This window comes from Nanorana parkeri, unplaced genomic scaffold (genome assembly GCF_000935625.1).
Source record: "Nanorana parkeri isolate BGI_ZX_2015 unplaced genomic scaffold, ASM93562v1 scaffold692, whole genome shotgun sequence".
In the NCBI taxonomy this organism is placed as follows: domain Eukaryota; kingdom Metazoa; phylum Chordata; class Amphibia; order Anura; family Dicroglossidae; genus Nanorana; species Nanorana parkeri.
Window position 1 is genome coordinate 92,157 of NW_017306960.1, and position 15,344 is coordinate 107,500.

Here is a 15,344-nt window from a genome sequence, read left to right on the forward strand (position 1 = left end):
CTGGGAAGCCAGGGACCATGACACAGTCTCAGGATGAAGAATGGGAGCAGACCGGAAACATCCGTTCTCCCAATCTGATCTGTGATCACTGAAGCATTCATGCTTCAGTTGTCAGCAGCCAATTAAAGTGCCAAGTATACAGACAATCAAGCGCATTCCTGTGCTTGATGATCTGTATTAGAGAGCACTGACCCCTGATGTCTCCATAAAGAGAACCTGTCACCTCCAAATTCTGTCATAGGTGCTTTTTAGCTATGTCATGTCAAAAGTTAAGTGAGAAAGAAAAAAAAAAAAAAAGTAAAAAATAAATTAAATTAAAACCAACCTTGCCGCCCCGCCATCTGATTTTAATGAACACATGCATGTAAGGTATATGTAACTGGGAGAGACTTCTAACATAAAAAACAAACAGTGTGATATGCCGTGATTGGAACATCAGCACCGTGCGTTGCAGTGCAGCGGCTGCTGTGAATGCAGCCTAAGTGGCAGACCACGGTACAGACTTGAACCAAGTGAACTCATAGTAATGAACGAATAAAAAAACAACAACTGCTGGACTCTTATTTGGCACCGTTATGTACTCCATGATGTACTTGGAGGAGGTGGGAAGCTGTGTGAGAAGTCAAGCAGGTAACAAGACAACACCTTGGGGGTTTTGTGCTTGCCCTAATGTGCAAGTTTTCAAAGTACACTTGCACATCAGGGCGCACTTACCTTAAAAGTATTCCCTTCTCCAGCGTTGCCGAATCGATACTTGGTCCTCAGCGCCATCTCCCGCTGCTGACACTTCCAGGTTCTCAGAAGTTCTCTTCGGCCATAGGGTGGCCACTGATCATGCAACTCCTGTGCATGCACACAAGAGTTACCTCCTACATCTTAGAGATGTCATGACTGACTGTGTACCTCACAGTGCATGCCGCTGGTGGAAGAAAGGAAGAATTTCTTGGGCAGAGGAGACTTCGTATGTCTCTACTGCAAAAATTTCTACCTTCCAGCGATCTTTTTTTTTTCTAACTTTCCTTCAGCTTTAAATATAAATCCGTAAGATATCCACCACAATAATGATAATTTAAGATTACATATACAGATTGCTGCTATAACATAAATCATATCTGCTGCTCTTTAAAGCATACACCAAAGCAGTAGTCACACACAGCCCTACATCTGCAAGCAATTTAACACACGGCTTCACTTCTAATAGTTTTACAGAGTTTCACTTACAAGTGTCGAAGAGCTGGTAAGAAATTCTGTGGTAGGTTCAGTGATTCAATGACTTCCATTGCTGTGAGATCAGACCGTGGGTCAGATAAACTATTGAATATGAATGCACCAAATAATACTTCAAGTTGAAGGGTTTGAACAGCAAGATGTGACTAGCATGGCAAGTGTTTAAAAATTCCAAGTGTGCCAAGAGGATGATGACGCAAGACAGTCAAGATCATGGTTTCTGCACCTAATTACCTATATGTACTGCAACATAATAGTTTGTTAATTGCAATGCGCCACAATCAGATGTGCAATGCAACAATTCCCATCCCTCAACCTCAGAGCCATATGGTTGACTTCTGTTCCCACATGAAATAACAAAACTATGACCCCTGAATACTCTCAAAAAGGTACCAATGAAGATTCTTTAGGTAGTATTCATTCACCACACCTCAATAACCATGAGAGTTATTGAGAGTGTGGGAATTCCACAGATTGGTATAGGCCAGTGGAACTAAAGAGTATCTATTGCCTAAAGAATTGCAGACATTCACACAGATGAAATATCTGCTTTCTGATGCATCTTCCAGTGTCCAAAATGAAGGAAACCTGTCCTTGTGGTCAATGTAATCTTAGCTTTGCTGACAAGGAACAAACATGTAGCCAGTGACGTGCTGACTAACCTTATATGTACACATTTGTTCTAGGTCAGTACCTCACCAAACATGAAGAAAAGATGAGCAGGATGGGCCTAGAGCATGGACCTTTCAAAACAAGCCAGCACCATTATTTATTTACCAATAGGTTACTTTAAATGTTACAAATGAATAAAATTAACTATATGGATACAGTCTTCTGTGTAGTGTCCAAAGAGGCATAGAGCATTGTACTGTAGTGTAGTCTAACTCAATGCAGCCTCTGGATCCCAGTACTGTTCAGATTAAAGTAAGTACTTTTTGTTCTGAAAAACGTAATTGTCGCAAGACACAAAACTGAGGCTTAACCCCTTCGTGACGGGAGACGTACACTGTACGTCCAGCCACAAAGGGACCAAATGACTCGTCACGTACACTGTACGTGACGAGTTATTTGCTGCACTAGAAGGCTGCTAACCGCTGAGAATCAGCGGTTACCTTTCAGTAATAGATGTCTAACTATCTAGAGATCCATTACTGAAAGGGTTAACCTTTTTCAGACACCCGATACCTTAATATCGGGTGTCTGAGAGTCACAGCAAAGCAGAGACACATGTCGGCTTTTGCTGGCATTCTGACAGCTCGTATAGATCGAGAGATATCTCTCTCAAGCTATACTGGCTTTTTTTTTTTTTTATCTTTTGACTTTCAAGAATAGATACAAAATGTTATGTATTAGACACATAATGTATCTATTCTTGAAAGTAGAATGTTTAAGTTTTCTGAAACATTCACTGACAGCTGAATCCTGAACTGCTGCAGGATCAGTGTCACTAACTTATCGGCTGTTCTGAAGTTTGAAGCAGCCTGATAATAAAAAAATAAATAAAAAAATGTATTAATTTATCAAGCAGTAATAGTGAGATTAATTCACAATGACTGCCTGATATAATTAAATAAATAAAATTTGTCAGTATAAAAAAAGGGAAAAGTGTAAATAAATTAAAAAAAATAGTGAAAAGTGTAAAAAAATTAAAAATAAGGGACAAATAAATGAATGTATGTATTGCATTTTTTTTAGCTGTGCTGGTTTTGTTAAAAAAAAATACTACAAATCAAAACTGGGAAAAAAAGTTTTTTTTTACGTTTTTTCCTCTTTTTTTAATTTGTATTTGTGCTAAGTGAGGCGTTAGACACACATATGTGATATAAATATATAGCCCTATCTGTCCTCTAAAAAACAATATATAATATGTGTGGGTGCACTTTGTAAGAAAGTATATTACTGACGTGGAAGAATCACACAGCAAAAATGTCAAAAGTGTGTCAGTCATTTACGAACAGAAACCAAAAACAAGCTCAGTCATGAAGGGGTTTAAATACCAAAGTTGGTACCCCATGGTGCCTGCATCTGCTTTTTTTGATATGTTAGAGTACCTCTAAACCCAAGGAAAATATACCAAATACTGTAGAGAAGTATATATATATTTTATATTTTACCTTTGCCAAGGATTCATGCTAAAGTGGATCTTAAAAATCCAAAAATGACATTGGGTTCCCCTGCCCCTCATGCTTCTACTATCTCTAAACACGAACAAGGGTGCCCATTTACTTGTGATCTGAAATGGTCTCCCTCCTGATAGGATATAGCTGAGGGACTAGAATATTAGAAGTCAGCCAGCCAGTGAATGTTCAACCACTCACAGGTCCGGTCCCTGGACCGTGGCATGAGGGAGGAAGCAGTGGGAAAAATCAGTGCCTTCTGGACCTGGAGGGAGACCACTATGGGGAAATCATGGGCCTGCTGGACTTGGAAGAGAGCACTATGGAGATATCATTGACATGTTGGCCCTGGAAGAAACTACTCTGGGGATATCATGTGCCTGTTGGACTTTGGAGACGCTACCCTGTGGAAATCATTGGCCTGTTGAACTTGGACAAGACCACTCTAGGGATATTATGGGCCTGTTGGCCTTTAATAAAAACACTCTGGGGAAATCATTGGCCTGTTGGACCTGGAGGAGACCACCCTGGGGAAATCCGCATCAGCGGTTGTTCCTTGTATAGATGTGGAATAACGTTTGAATTTCTTGGGAAGGTCATTGTTTGCTGGTTGTACAGATTGAATTGAGCCCTTCACTCCAGAAGAGAGTTATCCGTGCACCGAATGTGGATTACAAGGACGCGTGATATGGGGGAGCTGTGTGCTTTGTGTTTCTGGGGGAAATCATAAGCCTGTTGGACCTGAATGAGATCATGCACCTGTTGGACTTGGAAGAGACAACTCTGGGGATATCATGGGTATTGTGGGCCTGGAAGAGGTCACTATGGGAATATCATTGCCCTGATGGACACGGGAAAAAACTCTACTCTGTTGGACCTAGATGAGCCCAGGGGCAAGAGGACCAACGTTCAGCTTCTTTGCTTAAAATGAGCTTATTCTGTATAAGTATGATAGGACCAAATTTAACATTGCACACAACCAAAACTGCAGAATGAAAGACTAAACGTTCATATATTACAAAATGCAAAGTGATTTGAGAAGTGAAAGCTAAAACATAAATTGATAAAATCACAAGACCTTCTTTTCTGTCTCATGGGAGTTGGTCTAAAGACATTGGGGGGAATTTACAAAAAATGGAGCAGACAAAATCTGGAGCAGCTGTGCATGGCAACCAATCAGCTTCTCTTTCATTTTTAAAAAATCTTAACTGAACAAACTGAAGAGAGAAGCTGATTGCTTGCCATGGGCAACTGCTCTAGATTTTGCCTGCTCCAGTTTTGATAAATACCCCTCAATGTATATGAAGTTGTGAATCAGCAGATACCTACAGACAAATCAGAACTCTCCAGCTATTCTGAACACAGTTAATGAAAACCAATATTTTGGATTCACGGATTCTACAACTCTTCACAGGTTAGTCAACCTAATGCAAACAGATCAAGAACCAGAGAATAACCAAACACATGAAAGTACCCATGTTATTCAATCTCCTCATTCACAGATCCTTTATTTTATCTCTAAGCATCATTCTAGATTCTGTGTCCTCTTGCAGTCATATACCTTTAGAAGATTACAGACCTTTGACATTTCTTTTTGAGTAAAAGAGGAATAAAAAAAAGTTTACTTACTACTAATGTCCAAGGCACCTTGGAAATTCTGGTAAATGCTCTGGTGATGTATATAATTAAAAGAACAACAGTAAGGACCCAATAAAACACTGCTACAAACATCACCCAGCCAAAGGCAGGAAAGAGGAAGTACTCGGAGCCAGCGATCAGTGCCCAGACTGGCAAACCAAACACCTGAGAACCAAAGAAAGAGATAGCATTTCAGAACAAAAAAGGCTTTTGGAAAGTACTAATTAGAGGGGAATATGGCAGAATATTAGTACAGATAAGTCAAGTACACAACTTCATTGTGACAGGCCTAATGGACTATAGCAATGTGAAACCGGAGGAGTTGTTTTGTTGAAAAAAAAAAAAAAAAATCACCAATAAATGATAGTCTTGGTAGTATTCAATGTACTTCGTGAAATTAAAGTTAAAATGCTTTTAGGCTATTTCAAATGAATTTACAATGCATTCTGCATTTTCTGCTGAATCAGCTTGTCACCTGAGCACTGGTCCAGATACCATGCTTTAGGTTGGCTCATTTCCCTTGTGGGGTCCTATGGAGCCACCTTTGTGTGTGCGTGCTAGTAATCTTTGTATGTCTCCACACACACACACACACACACACACACACACAGCAAGGCAATCTACTCCCCTGATCTCTGCTGCCCTCTCCTTCAAGCTAGTAGAACAGTTGCTGGAGTATGCTCTGTCCCTTCTGATCTTGTACTGGACAGGAATTTCAGGGAAGTTGAGCTGAGAGACTTGGAGCCAGCTGAGTGGACACATGATGACTAAGTGCTTGGACAAGAATGTAAAGAAATGCTTTGCTGGGCAATCTACAGGTGAAACTCGAATAATTAGAATATCGTGCAAAGTTCATTTATTTCACTAATGCAACTTAAAGGTGAAACTAATATACGAGATAGACTCATTACATGCAAAGCAAGATAATTCAAGCCGTGATTTGTCATAATTGTGATGATTATGGCTTACAGCTCATGAAAACCCCAAGAACCCCTAATCCACAACCTCAAAAAAGTAGATTATTACATGCAATCAATAAAACAAGGATTGTACATAGAACAATATCGGACCTCTGAAAAGTACAAGCATGCATATGTACTCAGTACTTGGTTTGGGCCCCTTTTGCAGCACTTACTGCAATTACTTTTGCACGATATTCTAATTATTCGAGTTTCACATGTATATTCATTGGCTCTGCATTCATTTTAGAACAATAGTTTAAGAGTTTAATACTACTTTATAGTGTATGCAAATGGAAAAAAACATTTCTTTTGTTTTACATTTTTCGATAGAGTGGGGGAAAGGTTAGATCCTCTGCCTTATTTTTTTGCAGTCTTTGTACTAAAGGGGGGGATTCACTCCAATAAACTGTCCTTGTGACCATTATCACCAGAAAAAAAAGACAGCAAAAAACAACCTGATAGGGGGTATAGCCCTTCCCATTTCGATCCCAAAAACTCATAATATAGTCCCCGCCTGATGATCGTCCAGCTGCAGGCTGGCTGATGGATTTTAATAAAACTAAATGTATGGTGAAAATTAGGGATGCACCGATATTTTTTTTTCCCCGGTATACCGAATAACGAGTACTGGAAGTCCAATTCAGGAAGCCAGGCAGCGTGTAATGACTCGCCACCCAGCCTCCTGATTAGCAGGGAAGCCATCCCCACGCTTCTCGTCACTAGGCGATGAGAAAGCATGGAGCCGGCTTTCTGGCGAATCAGGAATCCAGGCACTGTGAAATGACGTGGCGCCCGGCCAGGAAGCCGGCTCCATGCTCCCTCGTCATGAGGTAACTAGGGAGCATGAAGCCGGCTTCCCGACCAATCAGGAAGCCAGGCAGTCACAAGTGACGAGAGCATGGAGTCGGCTTCCGGCCAATCAGGAAGCCGGGCAGCATGTAATGACACGCTGCCCAGCTTCCTGATACCGGAAGTATCGGGCTAGGCATCGGAGCATTTGTGCGAGTGGACTACTCGTCCAAATACTTGGCATCGGCACCGATACTAGTATTGGTGCATCCCTAGTGAAAATAGTGGTGTGCGGCTATTTCTAGACATTAGGATTGTGGAGGGTGGATGGCTCCTGGCCAGCAACTGATGAAGCGGTGAAAGTCTCTTTATATGTCTGCAAACTTTTTACATGGTGTTGTTGCCTATACAGTATGACAAGATGGATTTAGAATTTGATTAGTTCCACATACATTTTCAAATATGAACCAAAGGCATCTATACGTTAAAGTAGCATTTCTCAACATGTTTTCAGTAATGGAACCCGATGCAAAATCTCAAGGCACTGCAGTCTAAAAGATCATAGATTTTAAAGGGGACCCAAAGCAGAAAACATCCAAAAAAGTGGGTTTATCCCCTTCACATCGAAGTGACCCCACACAACCCGGGTCAGACCGTGCACACAACCCAGGTCACAACGTGCACAGTCTCCTGAGATGCCACACAGCCCTGGTGAGCAACATGGAGTATGTAGCTTCATATTGCTCTGCATTGCTGTATAATGTAAAAAGTGGCGTAACAATCGCCATACCGACCCAGGCGGCCGCTATAGGGCCCGGGGCATAGGGGGGCCTAGCCAGATGCCGTGCGGGCCGCCTGGGTCGCTATGGCATCTTATGCTGGTGTCTTTCACTGGCGGCTGTGAGAAGAATGAGCTGCTGTTTAGATCACCGACAGTGATCTGTGCAGCAGCGCGTTCTTTTCACAGCCGCTGCGGAGTTAATGAGAGCCAGCAGCAGCGGTGGAGCAGGCTAGACCCGGCAGTGGAGGGGGAGGCAGGGCCCGGTGATGGTGGAGGAGGTGGGGCCCATCAGCGATCGTGCAGGTAAGGAGTGTGACCAGCCCACCTGAGGGTGACCATGCAGAGTCCACCATAGAGAGTCTATGGTGGGCTCTGCATGGTCACCCTCAGGTGGGATCTCAACTGGGCTCTGCAAGGGGCATAACTAGAAGTCACAGGGCCCCATACAAAATTTTGCTATGGGGCCCTGTGATTTCTAGTTACGCCCCTGAATGTAAAGTATAATACTTTGCAGTGAAAAAAGTAGTGCATGCACTGAGGCCACCAGGAGGTGCGTCTAGCGCACAGTCCCACACATTAAGTGCTCTGTGTGATAGCATGTGGTAAACGCACGGTACCACATTTGTACAAGTTCCCTTTGATTGTACTAATTTTTTTCATATAGATTTGCTTTCTGAATTTGGTACTCTGGAATAGTGAAGGTCATAGTCTGTACTCTGCTCTCAGTGAATTAGATGTAAAGAAACAATTTTTTATATCACCAGAAATTATCAAATAATTCTTATTTTCATACAGTTTTTATTGAAATGGATGCCAAGACTCTGGAATGACATACATTTGCCCCTGGAAAGCCAGAAATCTTCAACTGAAATTAGATTGCAAGCTCTTCTCATTTCATGTATTTGTGTATGCTTTTGCAGATCAGTACAGCACTGCAGGAGACACTGAACCATATTTTTTTTTTATTAGAAACCATTATAATATTTTTAAATCAGTGTACAACATATCAAATTCAGCTATTCTAGATATTTTTATTTTTAACACTAGGGGGTGCACCGAGATCATTTTAGTAACAAAAATGAAAAAAACAAATATCTGCAGCTATGATATCATTCCTGGCTAAATTGAAATGCAAATTTGCAGAGCCACTCTTCTTCTGTGGGAATGTGTTCAAAGAAAGCCACATTTCTGCCCAGGCATCAAAATGCCAGAACTACGTCAGCTATAGTTAACGTTTCTTCTCAATGGCACAGATAAAAAGGCACTTACACAATCACTTCCAGAGGTCTCTCACCTAAACCAAGGCTGCCGGCTTCATCGGTAATCAGAAGGGAAACCACCAGCTCATTCTTCATCAATGATAACTTTTTGAGTTCTGGTTCAGTTATCACAGTCCTGTTTCTTGTATAAGGATTGCCTATACACATTTAAAGTGTAATTCTACCTTTGCAATCAAATTTGACCCCCCACTGTATGTTTTGTTATTTGTTCCCATTCACACAGCATACCTAAAAATAATTATAAAATATGTCTTATCTTTATATTTGTTTCTTTAGAGCAGGATTATACACATGACTCTACAAGCAGCTTCTATTGTTCAGAATATTGCTGAACAAAACATTACAGGGACATTTTGGAACTTAGAAGAGAAAGCAAAGTAGTTTTTTTTTTTTTAAAAGAACAACTCTGGGCAGAATAAAAATTAGGGTAGACCCACTGCACAGGTTGTGTTCCCCCTCTTCTTCCCCTGGGCTCCAGTTGTCGAATGACCTGTGAAGTCATGGCGTCGAATAGAGTCCTCTAGAAAAAAAAAATTAGCAGTTTACCTGTGTAGCGCACTGGTAGTCGCACTGCAAGGGTCTAATACAGTGTATCAGACATGAGGATGCTTCTATCTGGAGTTCTTCAAGTTCTCCTATGTGAATGGGAACAAGTAACAAATGTAAAAGTAGGAGTTATGCCAATTTGACTGCAAAAGCTAAGCTACTCTCCGTGCTGCCAATTGGCTGTCCAGTGGCGGGGCTACCTCATGATCCAGAAGAGAGAGTACAGTAATATCAAGAGGACTGGCTGGCATGGACACATTTGCGGCGCAGGATTTACAGTCACCCACACCTGCTAACAGTGCTGGGGAGGAACATGAACAACAGATTTAGGTGATAAAGCAGTAAGACTAGGTACAAAGGTGACAAGGGTTTACAGCAGTGGAAAGGAAGCAAAATAGTAGAGCTCCGAGAGTGGGCACAGAGGTTGCAAGGGAGCACAGAAGTGCAGACGAAGCACAACAATAGATTGGGGGGGGGATAGAGGAGGCAAGGGTTTACAGCAGCGGAAAGGGAGCATAAACAGTAGTAGGGGCAGAATGAGGAGTATTGTGGGCAGAGTGAGCACAAAGGTAACATGGCTTCCCAGCACTGCAAAAAGAAGACAACAGTAGAGGAGCAACATAGGTGGCAAGGTTTCACTGCAGTGGAGAGGGAGCACAACTGTAGAAGGGGCAGAGGGCATAGTAGTAAGATGAATGCAAAGCTGTCAAAACAACAAGTGAACATACTTTACATATCATGGCAAATCTTTATGAATGCCTTTAAACCAGCCACTCACTCTTGTGATAATCCCTGCACCTGAAAGACCGTTAACAAGCCATAATATAATTATATACAATAAACTGCTTACCCAGGAGAATGCTACAGAATATCCTATCATTTTACCACTGTTATCTTTCTTGCAAGAAGAATTATTAGTTGAAATAAAAAAACCTAATTACTGGGAAATCACTAATTTACATTAGTACTTGCAATCACAGCCTTATCGCATGTTCCCAAGCCTAATTAAAAAGGTTATTGTCAATTGTTTTGAATACAGTTTATATGTATTTAAATCAATGATGCAGTTTACTATATTATTTGAAGTCAATAGAACTGGAAGGGTGATTACATTCACACAATATACTGTCCTATTATTTTATTTTAAAGTGGTGGTTACATTAAATGGTAAAGAATCAAGAATGAATTTTCGGTCGCCTATTTTAGAGAACCTCAAAACACAGATGAGTTTACACACCCCTATACAATCCTGCCCCATAGTTTAGCTTTATGCCTGATGCTTTAGTCACATTAAACAGAACCAGGAGGAAGTCTAGGATACTCCGACTGTGAAATGCATGGGCCCCTGCTGGTAAGAGGTCTGAACAGTAGCAAGGGAGAGGAAGGGTTACCACTGGTTTAGGGTCTGACAGTGGAATGTGTGTGTGTGTATATGTGTGTATATATATATACATATACATATGTCTATATATAAACATATATACACACACACACACACACACACACACACACCCCGATAATCTACCTATGACAGGCATTTTTGTTCTTGCTGGTGCATGGATATGTTTTCCCTCCTGTTGACGCCAGGGCATATTTATTCCACTACTAATGCAGGAGCATATTTCCCTCTTACTAACAACTGACCACTTGGGCATTTTTTTTGTCTTCCTGATGCCATAGCATTTTTTTCCCCAGCGACACAGGGGCTTTTTCTTTCTTTTACTTTGTATTCCAAACCATTGCACGCTGTAAGCTGTGCTGTACAGTATATTACATACTCCTGAACAAAGTGCCTATTGTTTCAACGGTTGCTAGTTGGATAGTAGTCCCTAGGCCCTGGATCACACCTAAGCTTTTTGTGGCTTGAAGCTTAAAACAAAAAACAAACACTCAACAACCAAAATCCCATGCTTTTAAAAAAACTGTACATGTTCATATACAACGTACAATATACAATGTCTATAGCTCAATACCTGAAGCTCAAAAAGGTACGCAAGTGACTTTTAAAGCAGAATGCGGACTTTTTAGCCCCCCAGACTTCAATCGAGAGCTTCTGAAAAACTCTTGAAAACACCTGAATATAAGCTAAAGAAACATCTCCTCGTACCTATCCATTGGCTAAAACAAGAACCAACTAATGATTCTTATTGATAGCAATAAAGTTAAAGGGTTATTAAACCCTTTAACTTTATTATATATGAGAGACAAGGAGAGACACAAGGTAAGTATATGGAGCAGCGTGCACCCGACAGACTCTGTGGAACATGAGCGAAAAGGAGGACAGAGGAGTCAGCGCTGGATTGGAGACCCGCACCAGCGCTGGAACTACAGCTAAAAACTACAGGAAAGAAGAAGAAGATCGGATTAAGAGGCATCATTTAAGGTAAGTCCTTACTTTAGCACTGTGGGAGGGGGAGGGGGGGAACTTTTTAAAATGTCCCCTTTAAGCAAGAAAACAAAAAAAAGCTAAAAAAGGAAAAAAATAACAACATGATAAAAATGAAAACTGCCCCCATCTGCATGCGAATAAACACGTGTGTGAAGGGCATAAACAACTATTTCGCCACACATGTTGGGTATTGTTGCAAATTTCGGAGTGAGAACAATAATTCTAGGGCTAAAATTCACTTTTAACACTAAACCGATGAACAGTTAAAGTAGTATTAAGGTCTGGGCGATTTTTACCCTAATGCATTCTCTGCATTAGGGTAAAAACGGCCCAGCGCCTTTTTTCTACCCCAGTCCCCCCCACACTTACCTGTCAGCTGCGCTCGTCCCCGCCGCCTGTCAGAAGCGATCCTCTGTTCCCCGAACTTCTGGGTTGCGGGGGGGAGAATACTGATGTCAGAGGAGCCGTAGGCTCCTTCTGCCATCAAAGAGGGCAGGGGCGTGGCCTGCCACAGGGCTGTGCGTGTCCATCGATACAGAAAGCCACTGCGGAAATGAGGGGGCACGAGCGCGCATGGGTGCCTCCAGTAGAACGATGGTGGTACCCATGCAGGGAGGGGGGGGGGGAGAGAAATAAAAAAAAAAAAAAAAAATTAGGCTTGAATATCACTTTAAGGCTTTAAAAGCATTGCCTATGGACAATTTTGAGTACCATAGTTTTTCACTCTTGCATAGGTGCAAACATTTTAAATGCACAGCATGTTTGGTATTTACGCAACGTGACCCCATCTTTTATGTTATGCCAAAAAATCGGATATTATATTGCGTTTGTGTGCAATAAAATTCATTTTAGTGTTTTCTTTCCTATAAATATCCATTTGATAAACATTTGCGGAAATATGGTGTGACATAAAAAATGCAGTCATTTTTTTTTTATTCTATAGGGCATCTGCTGTCAGAAAATATAGAATTGCTTGGGGGATTTATGGAGCTATAGTCACTTCACCACATGTCCTGACACCTATCTTATCCTCATTTTTAAATTCTTTTGTTGGGAGGTATGGCTACTACAAACCACCAGTGCAAAATAGTCAGGATTCCTGGAAGTAAAGTGCCCTCCACTGAGTGAAACTAACTAAAGTGCCCTCAAAAAAACTATCCTCTACGTTTAATTCCAGCTAAGAGTTTCTAAACAGGATGACACATTGGGGGTCTTGTATAACACATCCCCTTCTTCCAGTGAGATATGAAGACATCATTGGCTGCAAATGGAGAAGTTGAGTACCGTACATTTAGAGACTCAGGAAGTGGTGTTCCCAAGAACAGATTACCGGCTATAGTGATCTCACACATTGATGAGCTACAAGGAATGAAGTCAGGTACAGATGCATCCACTTCAGTTTGTCATTTTTCTGTGTAGTGTAGAGATGCATAAACCACAAATGATCAACGTTTACTGGGATTACTCTTTAGTGGGGATATTTCCTTCAAGTGAAATAAATGTCAGTTTACACATTGTGACTAAAGTGGAAGGAAAAAAAAAAGAAAATCGCCAGAGTGACTGAATTGATCAAACACTAATCATAAGCCAGCAGGTTACAAAATACTTTTATACCAACCAAAGACATTTCAATGAAATATTTTTACAGCAAATCGATTATCATGGTGGGTAATATTTGTCTGCTGAACTGTGCCAATTTCTCCATGCCACAGAGCGTGCTGCACAACAGCTAGCAATGACATGCTTGTCTGAAAGATTAAGCAGTTAGGCTGAGTAATTAAGCTCTGGATGTGGTTCCTCATTACATTTTAACAGAAGAAAATACCAGTTTTCAGAGATGACATCACTCTCCAATTGTACGCTGTTGGCACAGTGTCACCAATGTAACTCTTGACACAATTCTGGAACAAGTCACCGTAGTACAAGTATATATGATGGATTAGAAGAACTAGGACAAACTGCACCAAAACAGGAAGGACTTTTATAAAGTCTTAGGATGGGTGCACATGACAATTTTTGCTATAGTGATCAACATCCACTATGGTTGTTGCTACCTCAGGGCACTTGGGGCATGTGCCCCACATCTTTTGGTAAGTGCTCTGGGTACTAATGCCATTACTGCCTGCAATTATTTTTTAATGTGTGGTTTGGTAGCTTCAGGCTTGTAGCACAAACCCGAGGAAGTGCTGTGAAACTCCTCCTAGGCTCTATGCTTCTGGTCTGGCAAAGTTGAGTTAAGCACAATGCAGGCAGTTGTGGCATCAGGATCCGGACACTCAACAGACGCAAAGCAGCACCAATGGGAGTACATTTCAGGAGGGGTAGGGAAATTTGTGCTGCGAGTGGTTTTGTCCTGGAAAAGGTTGGTGGTGTGTGTGTGTGTGTGTGGGAGGGGGGGGGGAAAATAGGTAATAGGTTACCTATTTTTGACCCCTGCGCTCTGTGCGTTACTTACTCTTGATCCCTGCACTGTGTGTATTACATACTCTTGGAAGTGCAACAGCATATTCTTACTGTATTACTGACTGTAATTTGTCTTTTGAGTTGTAGGTGGCACTGTAGTGCAATGTTTGTCTATGTGCATGCTTATCTATGGTACATAGAAATTTTGTTTTTCTTTCTATGTTTTCTGCACAATTCTGTATGCATATATGTAATGTACTTCTGAGCAAGTAACACTTATTCAGCATTCCTCAAGACCTATGGGCCCAGGAACTAAACAGAACACTGCAAGTCAACAAGTGCCACAACCAAGCTACTGAAAGATAGCAAGCAGTTCTGATATGAAGTTTGCAATCGCAAAGCTCAACAATACCAACTACCAGCTATGGAAGTTCAAGCTTGAAATGCTGCCAAGCAAAGATGACTTATGGCAAGTACTGAGTACAGACAGACCCGCTATGGGACCCATGGGAGGAATGGAACAAGAACAACAAGCAAGCAAAAGCATATACAGGTGAAACTCGCATAATTAGAATATCGTGCAAAAGTTCATTTATTTCACTAATGCAACTTAAAGGTGAAACTAATATACGAGATAGACTCATTACATGCAAAGCAAGATAGTTCAAGCCGTGATTTGTCATAATTGTGACGATTATGGCTTACAGCTCATGAAAACCCCAAATCCACAATCTCAGAAAATTAGAATATTACATGCAATCAATAAAACAAGGATTGTACATAGAACAATATCGGACCTCTGAAAAGTATAAGCATGCATATGTACTCAGTACTTGGTTTGGGCCCCTTTTGCAGCAATTACTGCCTCAATGCGGCGTGGCATGGAAGCTATCAGCCTGTGGCACTGCTGAGGTGTTATGGAAGACCAGGATGCTTCAATAGCGGCCTTCAGCTCTTCTGCATTGTTCGGTCTCATGTCTCTCATCTTTCTCTTGGCAATGCCCCATAGATTCTCTATGGGGTTCAGGTCAGGCGAGTTTGCTGGCCAATCAAGCACAGTAATCCCACGGCCATTGAACCAGGTTTTGGTGCTTTTTATACGAGTTTCACCTGTATAAGTCTGCTAGTGGAAGACCACCAGCTTTTCCACATAAGAAAAGAAAATACAGCTACAAAAAAAAAAAAAAAAAAAAAAAAAAAAAAAAAAAAAAA

General features: G+C 41.3%; 1 protein-coding gene across 2 annotated transcripts in view; it reads right to left on the reverse strand.

The window, feature by feature from the left end:
- CMTM8 (CKLF like MARVEL transmembrane domain containing 8) overlaps window positions 1-15,344 on the reverse strand; it is a 45,232-nt gene that overhangs the window by 11,815 nt on the left and 18,073 nt on the right. The window contains exon 3 of one of the 2 annotated variants that reach the window (XM_018563758.1): window positions 4,974-5,147. The exons of the other annotated variant lie outside the window; for it this stretch is intronic. Coding sequence (XP_018419260.1) covers window positions 4,974-5,147 — 174 coding nt within the window. The remainder of the gene's footprint in view (window positions 1-4,973; window positions 5,148-15,344) is intronic. 2 annotated transcript variants of the gene reach the window in all.